Raw genomic sequence first — 8,783 nt, forward strand, 5'->3', positions numbered from 1 at the left:
TTTTAAAAAAATATATAATAATACCGCAATGGCACCAAACACACTTTTAAAAATCTGTTTGTTTGTGTAGTGAGATGGTTTTGCTTCAATCATAATTTTAAAAGTATTTGATTAATTAATATATATCATAATTTTTGCATTGATTATTCTAAAAACACTTTTAAAATTTAATTATGAAAAAAATTACAATTGATAACTTTTCTTAAAATATCTTTTAAAACTATATACATAAAAACTATTACAATACTAAACATACACTAAAGACATAATTGCTATTGTGGTATTTTTTCTTTGCCTAACTACATAAAAAATTCGGATGGTTAGTAAAATAATTTTTTTTACACTAAGCCTCACATATAATTATGTTTTAAAATTTGATTTTGTAAAAACAAAAATAATATGATTTTATTAATAAAAATTTATTCTTTATTTATTTCATATGTAAAATTATTTTACAATAATTTTAACCAAATAAATATTTTTTTAAGTTTAAATTTTAAAAATTATAACAAAACAATATTTTTTTTAACCGTGACGGTAAAAGTTAACACCGTAACAACCACACATACGGGCAGAAGGACTGTTTCAATTTTCAAGTACCATAGAAGACTGGCAGCCGCAGACTGAGGAGTTAAGAGTGGCATGCATAGTGATTACAAGTGATTCTCTCCTGCAAATCTTTCTGTAGAATATTCAAACCCACCCTTACTTCTTTAGTTTCTCGTGACTTCTGGTTCACTTAACTTTCAAAACTAATCACAATAATCATCACTCTTGCATTCAATCTTCTCTTCTGCCTTCAACTGCAATCCACTCGAAGTTCACATATTTTCACATCCTTTTCCCCTAAATTGTTAAAACTTTAGATTTATCAGGGTGGCTTTTATTTATCATCGTTGTTGCATCTGCTCTGGTTCTGTTCAGGGACTATCAACTAAAATTTTGCATTTTGGCCATCCTTGTACCGTCATGTTATTAATGTTTTAGGAATCTAAATTTCTTGGATCTTACATTGAGAAATATATTTGGGGTTGTTGTTTCTTGCTTTGATTCAAAGATGGATTCTTTCTGTGGAGCATCGAAGGCAAGTGCTGGTGCCAATGTGGTTAATGTTAACAAGGGAAGTATTAGAAATGAAGGGACTCACTTTTGGGGTGAGAGGATTAAGAAGAACCCGAAGAGCAGGGATTTGAGTGCCCTGTTGTGGAAAAATCTGAGAAGCGGTGTGATAAAGGCTAAGCCTGGAGTTGCCTACTCTGTTCTTACATCAGATGTTAACAAAGAAATTGTGGTAGAGTACAAAAACTGTTCAATGTCTAATGTTGATATATTAACATCTGATTCTGTCTGACTGCGATGCTTAAGTTTTTTTTACTATTAATTTTGATTTCAGACGTTTGAAGCACCTGTGTTTGAGACTCAACAAGCAGACCCAAGTAATGTAGCTTCGATCATATTAGGTGGAGGTGCTGGGACACGCCTCTTTCCTCTTACCAGCAAAAGAGCCAAGCCCGCGGTAAGATTTAATTAGCTCATGGTTTCTAGAAATAATTATTGAATTTTTGTTACAAATTTGAGATAACGGGGCTTGGTTAATTTGGTCTTTTGCATTTTTTTGAGAAGAAAACTGTAGAATTTATGTTTGTGTCCTTCCATACAGGTTCCAATTGGAGGCTGTTACAGGCTGATTGATATTCCTATGAGTAATTGCATCAACAGTGGGATAAAGAAGATTTTCATCCTAACACAGTTTAACTCCTTCTCGCTCAATCGGCATATAGCTCGCACGTATAACCTTGGCAATGGTGTTAGTTTTGGAGATGGATTTGTGGAGGTAAGATGGTTTTTGTGCAGAAGAAGGAATTTGAATCTGCTAAATTATATACAAAACCACCAGAAGTGTATCATGAGATGAACTTATGCTTTGGTCTATTGAGGCAAGGCAGTAATCATCAAAGAATGATCGCTTGTTAAGTGCTTATTACGGTATCGTCATACGTCTTTAGAGTTGTCGTTGTTGTTAAATTGAGTGTTTTTGTAAACTACTGGTGTGAAAGTTCTTAAAAGAGATACCTTGGACAGGTTTTGGCAGCTACTCAAACTCCAGGGGAAACAGGAAAGAAGTGGTTTCAAGGAACCGCAGATGCTGTGAGGCAGTTTATATGGGTGTTTGAGGTGAGAACTCATAATTTTGTTTTCTGTTGAAGACTTGAAACTGTAAATTAGACTAAATGGGTTTCACTTGGTCTGTTCAGGATGCAAGGAACAAGAACGTGGAGCATGTATTGATCTTGTCTGGTGATCATCTTTATCGAATGAACTACATGGAATTTGTCCAGGTACTATTTTTATGCGTTCACTGGTGGGATATTGCATCAAATACAGTTTTCTTGCATGCCCGATTCCTGGAATTTGACTTAAGTTCTGCTTTTCGATGTCTAAATGTATTCACAGAAGCATATCGACACAAATGCAGATGTTACAGTTTCCTGTGTACCCATGGATGACAGGTATCTCTAATGTCCTTTTATGCAAATGGCATGGTCTTGTGGCAGTGTCTGCTTGCCTTGCAACTATAAAACTGTAATTGTTGTCATTCAATTTGCCATCATTCAGAACATTTATTGTAGATAAATGTTGTTTTGCATTTGGAAATTCATTGAAATTAGATATGTTGCAGTCGAGCATCAGATTATGGACTGATGAAGATTGACAACACTGGACGTATCGTTCAATTTGCCGAGAAACCCAAGGGCCCTGATCTGAAAGCAATGGTAGTTAGTCCTATAATCATCTTATTTTTCATGAGCTCCAATATCCTAATTTTATACTTAATTAAGATCCCTTTTGGTCTTCTCTCAGTTGATATGCCTTCAGTTTTTATATCTAAATTTAGCTCTTGGTGATATCCTCTTCTTGCTGCAGCAAGTTGATACCACTCTTCTTGGACTCTCCAGACAAGATGCTATGCAATTTCCCTATATTGCTTCAATGGGCGTTTATGTGTTTAGAACTGATGTCCTGCTGAAGCTTCTGAGGTGGAGCTATCCCTCATGCAATGACTTCGGTTCCGAAATCATTCCATCTGCTGTGAGGGATCATAATGTCCAGGTGAGACTGCCCTTCAAACATAGATTCATCCACATGTCCTTTTTTATTTCTAGTTAATTTGCATAGGTTAGCTTTATTCTAGTAATTGAATTTCTTATTTCTTTTAATTTTTTCTAGGCTTACTTATTCAATGACTACTGGGAGGACATTGGAACAGTAAAGTCATTTTTTGATGCCAATTTGGGCCTCACGAAGCAGGTTGGTGTTACTGCCATCCCTTTCGTTTCTGCAGTATCTACCTTTACACTCTAAGCTAATTTGATGAAAGGAATTTTTCTCTCTGCTGGGTTATTAGATATTGTGAAATCAGCAAGTCATTGCTGCAAAAAATCTGTTCATATTGTTTTGGTAATGCTTTGAAAAAAGAGTGAACAATATTGTGGATGGAGTAGAAGTATCTTGTCATTTCCAATGAATTCAAAATCCTTTGCAATCTCCGAATTGCTTGTTTACTTCATGGACTTAGATCATCTAGCAGTGAAGTGGTACTTAACCTATTCCAAATCAGAAACATTTTTGTTATTTCATTTTTCTGATTATGGAAATGACCAAGCTACTTAACCTGGTAGCACTGCAGTGAGGGAAAAAAGCTCGTGATTTGTAAATTGATCAGTTGGTTTTCTTTAATGCAGCCACCGAAGTTTGAATTTTATGATCCGCAGACACCTTTCTTCACCTCTCCTAGATTCTTGCCGCCAACTAAAGTTGATAGATGCAGGGTATGACTTTAAGCTCAAATGAGGTTACAATTTCTAATGTGCTTGGTGCACCTCATGACACTTTCTTTTATTGCAGATTGTTGATGCAATAATCTCACATGGCTGCTTTCTACGAGAATGTAGTGTGCAACATTCTATTGTAGGAGTTCGCTCACGTTTAGAGAGTGGCGTTGAACTTACAGTAAGCTAGCTTTCTTTTCCTAGTCTTTCCCTGCCCCATCGCTTCTCTTCCCTTCTTGTTTAAAGCTAGTACTGAATTAAGAAGACATTCTTTGGTGATAAATTAATTGATTTACAGAGGCAGGCTTCTGGATTCACGGGCATCACATTCTTACCCTATCTAGACTTGATTAATTCAACAAAATAGGCTCATAGACGGCAGTAGATTAAATTAAGCATGCTGGTATGCTAGGAAATTGACTCCAGCAAGGGCTAGTTATTTTGGCATGCACATTATTGAAGGAATTCCACTGGAAACAACATGCTTTTAGGAGCCTATGCCGTTCCAGATAGTGCTTTGGTTTATATTTAGTACACATGACAATCCTATGATGCTGCACGCTGTGCCTCTTAAGACCTGTGTCTAATCAGCTGCAGATTGTGAATTTTATCGTCTTTTTATGGAATGTTTGCCTTCATAATATCACATTACATTTTTCTTTGTAAAAAAAAACTATTAAACTCAGTAAATGGTGATCTTACGGATTGATAGCGTGACATTAAGTTAGTGGAAAGTTGTAAGCCATTCCGTAAAAGTCAGTGCATTCCATGAGGCATTGTGTTCGCGATGCCTTCAAGGCATCAAATGTTATGAAACCTCCACTCTAATTGCATATTTCTGTCATCTGAAAAGGATCAAAATGCACTTGATTCATTTTTTCCTATCGAAATCCCATAAATACATGTGACTTTATGAACATGAATTTTTTAAGATAAATAGTGATTGTTAATGATGCCAAGATGGCATCATGTGGAAGCCTGGCCGATTTTTCTTTCAATTCTGGAGTGCCGACTGATTATAGTAGTAGCCTAACGGGATTGTACTTATATCTGCAGGATACTATGATGATGGGTGCTGACTACTATCAAACTGAATCTGAAATTGCCTCCCTACTAGCAGAAGGAAAGGTCCCAATTGGTGTTGGTCAAAATACCAAAATCAGGTAAGATTTAAGCTGCAACTCCTCTTTCTCATGCACAGGCACACATGCAGAAACTTGCAAGGTACAAGATGAGACCAGCATGTTGTTTCTAAAGTTTTAGTTCTTTATAGATTCTTTCTTGTAATATCATAAAAAATAAAAAATGTTAAATTGAATGTTAAATGTTAGAAATTTGAATCTTGGTAATTTGTAAATAGAGTATTAGGGGCGCATGTATCCAATCATAATTGCTTATAGCAATTTAAATATTCATATTGGATTCTTTTGCCTGATGGTGGAACATGTGCATGGCTTTTTTTCTCTCTCCCAGGAACTGTATTATCGATAAGAATGCCAAGATAGGAAAAGATGTGATCATCACAAATGCTGATGTGAGTATAGCTTTCTGTTCTCTTTGAACTTCATATCAACTTAAAATGTTCAAGAAACCAATTAGAAGTGTCCTGTATTTGATTGGCATATGTTTGCTTCGACTTATCAGGGTGTTCAAGAAGCAGACAGGCCAAGTGAAGGGTTTTACATTAGATCAGGGATCACAGCCGTACTGAAGAATGCAACAATCAAAGATGGGACCCTTATCTAGAAGTGCCTAGGAACCCTTATCTAGAAGTGCCTAAATCCTAGTGATGAAGCTGACGGAGCATTCGATCCACGTCTTTGCACTTGGTTGCTGTGATCACAACGAAGTAACTACTGTATATGTAAATTACGTACTCCTTCCATATGTGAAAGAACAGCCGAGAAGAGGAAGTATTTTAACTAGAATAAAATCAAGGGCATGAAGTCCATTTAGCAATATGGATAGGTTCATTGCTTAAAACACAAACCACGGGGTTGATAATACACTGTTTATTCGACTTTTCAACTTCAACCCTGTTGGCTATATATCAGAGCTAATCTTGAGCTGGAATAAAATTGCTGTAGTCGAGTAGGGGATGATTTTGATTCAAGTGTAATCGCTTCCTTTTCTTTTTCGCTAAAAGAAGTACACTATTGGACGAGCTGATTCATCTCCAACGGAGAATTCAGTCCTTAAAACTTTCACCGAATACGCTACTTTTTTGCCTTTATGAAGATAAAAATAGTTTAATACGATCAATACTCGAGCTTGACCTATTTGCTTCTCAATCTTCTAGGTTAATTGCCATTGTTTCGAGTATCTTTTGCTCTCTTCCACTTCTCAATGTTCCTCAGCCTTGCATACATCTTTCGAATCCGATTGAGCTTTTGAGACTGATCAACAATGACACTAGTTGTCGAAGGATTCTGGCTGAAGACTACCTCATACCCATCTCGGAATGAGTCCATTCCTTCAGTAAGTAGTTGCCAGAACATTCCACCTGCAGCAGCACCTCCACTGCTAGCTGATGAATAAATAGCCGAGTAGACTGTATTGAACAGCCGGTCCCTTTGATTATCATTCGACGTTCTCAATGATTTTCCAAATTCAGCGAACAGAACTGGCTTCCGAAGGATGTTCTGAGAATCTTGGATATGATTGTTGAGCCAACTGTTCAAAAACGATTCTTGGCTTTCTTCACCTGAATCAGGCAACCTGTTCATAAAGAAAATTACCACATTTTGGTGAGGAATGTATTTATTGCCTGGAAAACCATTCACAGAACCAAATCAGGGATGGTTTTAGGTGGAAATTTTTAATTAAAACTTTACCATTGGTCAGGATAGGAGTGAACTGTGGCAAAGTCAATGTCAGGTATCTGATTGTTAGCAATGAAATCTGTCCCTACTTGAAAGTTTGGATTGGATTGCTGCTTTTCAGAAGAAGATGGTCCATAAAACCCTTCCAAGCCTACTTCTAACAAGTGATTTCCATCTATGGATTTCAAGTAAGAAGCCATCTCTGTAATCCAAGCCTGCCATACAAAGCACAATTAAGTAAAATCAAACAGTTGTTTCTATTTCATAATTTCGCTTTCTTGTCGGTGATCAAACCAGATTTTTTACTCATGAGGAGTTGATAGCTCTTAATGGACGTTATAGTCATTCCTTTTGCGTAACACTTTTGTTAATCTTATCAGTGACCCTTTTATCCGACTATGTTAATGAAACTAATACTGCCAAAACCTCACCTAATCCTATGCCAATAATAGTAGTATAGGTTCTTAAATTATTGCCCCAACTTCGAGAGTTTGGAGGCAGGAAATTGATCAAACAAGGTTTTGAGCATGTCAGTTCTAGTGACCGACTCCATTTTGGCAATCCCGAGTGGAGTTGCAAAACAATATTAAAGAATTAATGAAAATCACAAGACTTTTGAGTTCAGAAATATTGAGAGGGTTTGAAAAGATTGTAACTTGAAACTAGACATGTAGAATCAGAAAGATCAGATGGAAAAGTCTATCCAACTAACCTGAATGGTCCTTCCTGATGGATCTGAGGCACATCTGGGTTCATTCATAAGCTCCCAAGCCATTATCGTTGGCTCATCTCTGTAAGCAACTCCGGTGATACTGTTACGTCTTGTCAGAACAGTCTATATATAAAGAAAAAAAAATTGGAAAAAATTAACCATGGTATTGTAAAACATGAGAAAACCAATAAATCCTTTGATTTACAAGGAAAGGAAGGAGAGAGAGAGAGAGAGAGAGAGAGAGAGAGAGAGTCACTCCAGTGGTTGAATCATTTGTCCCTCAAGCTGTCACCAATAGTGGTATGAAATATTGACAATAATGGCAGGGAGACAGAAAGATGGAGAGTCACCCTCACCTTGATATGATTCTTGTAGTATCCTTTCACTATAGAGTTTGTATAGAAATCATCAAGAGATGATATGGACTGGCCTTGACTGGATGCCCAGTTCACATACTGTTTTCTCCCTCCAAAGTTCTCATAGTTGTTCACCAAGCTCAAAATCAGCTTAATCCCATTCTTCTTAGCTTCGGAAATGACAAAATCCAATCCCTTTGAGCCAAAAGTGAAAATGAAAATCCAGATCATTAACAGAGACAGAGAGGATGAGGATGAAGAATTTCAAAAGACTAAAAAGAGAGTAAAAGACCAGGTGTATCATGATTACCTGGAAAGCTTGTTCATTGTAGGAGCCAGGTGAGACCTGTAGAGCTCTATCTTGACCATCATTGAAAGCCCAAGTTCTTGCCAGTGTAAGGCCATGCTGTTTAGCATCTTGGAAAACAGATGTCACTTTGTCTCTCTGTGAAGTGTCTGTTGCAAAGTACATGAGCCAGTAGGCATTGAAGCCATTTGCATAAAACGGGCTCCCATTCAACAAGAATTGCACTCCTTTGGTTCTTATGAACCCATCATCTGCTTCTACCTGGAGAAAAATTCCCTGTTCTTGAATGAGCAGAATCGCTAAGAAAATAAGACCCCAGTACCTCATTTCTCTTCCTTCTCCCTTTCCTGACTCTCTCGATGCAACAAAGAATATGTGATATGTCCCAGCAATCTCAATACCAAGGTTTTGGGTTTCTTATGGTGCACAATTTTCCGGACCTCTCTCTCAAATAGGGTAGGTTAAAATACCAAATGAAAATGTCACCTTCTCCGTAGGAGCAAAAGGTGTGTGGCTGACAATGCCTTGATGCCCACTACTTCTGCCGTAAGAGGTCCATAACGCCCAAGATAAAGTTTTTTTTTAAAAAAAAATTTTTTAATTAATTTTATTATGATATTTTCTAGTTTATTGTTTTCTTTTTAAGGAGAATATTTTTTATAATTTATTTTTTCTATATCTTTTAGCGAGTTGAGAAATAAAAAATCAGCATTTTAAGAGTATTTACAGTGTTTCTTTTATTTCTGAAAATTCTGA

The 8,783-nt window shown here is 36.6% G+C and overlaps 2 protein-coding genes across 4 annotated transcripts; one reads left to right on the plus strand and one right to left on the minus strand.

The window, feature by feature from the left end:
- The first annotated feature begins 569 nt into the window (after positions 1-569).
- LOC133694485 (glucose-1-phosphate adenylyltransferase large subunit 1-like) lies at positions 570-5,789 on the plus strand. Of its 3 annotated transcripts, none has more exons than XM_062116014.1 (15): positions 570-684; positions 1,058-1,291; positions 1,394-1,516; positions 1,661-1,834; positions 2,083-2,175; positions 2,256-2,339; positions 2,455-2,510; positions 2,681-2,774; positions 2,926-3,111; positions 3,229-3,309; positions 3,744-3,830; positions 3,907-4,011; positions 4,887-4,993; positions 5,304-5,364; positions 5,475-5,789. In XM_062116014.1, the coding sequence occupies exons 2-15, from the start codon at positions 1,058-1,060 to the stop codon at positions 5,574-5,576; spliced, it is 1,587 nt and encodes a 528-aa protein (XP_061971998.1). In that variant the 5' UTR covers positions 570-684; the 3' UTR covers positions 5,577-5,789. The 3 variants fall into 3 exon arrangements, with proteins under 3 accessions (XP_061971998.1, XP_061971997.1, XP_061971996.1); XM_062116013.1 differs by having other exon boundaries at positions 581-659; XM_062116012.1 differs by having other exon boundaries at positions 605-1,291.
- Positions 5,737-8,543, minus strand: LOC133694486 (mannan endo-1,4-beta-mannosidase 7-like). Its single transcript, XM_062116015.1, has 5 exons — positions 8,031-8,543; positions 7,721-7,915; positions 7,365-7,487; positions 6,665-6,867; positions 5,737-6,548 (listed from the first exon to the last, which is right to left on the minus strand). Exons 1-5 carry the CDS (start codon positions 8,352-8,354, stop codon positions 6,131-6,133), a joined length of 1,263 nt encoding a protein of 420 aa, XP_061971999.1. The 5' UTR covers positions 8,355-8,543; the 3' UTR covers positions 5,737-6,130.
- Positions 8,544-8,783: the final 240 nt, after the last annotated feature.

Source organism: Populus nigra, chromosome 5, assembly GCF_951802175.1.
Source record: "Populus nigra chromosome 5, ddPopNigr1.1, whole genome shotgun sequence".
Lineage (NCBI taxonomy): Eukaryota > Viridiplantae > Streptophyta > Magnoliopsida > Malpighiales > Salicaceae > Populus > Populus nigra.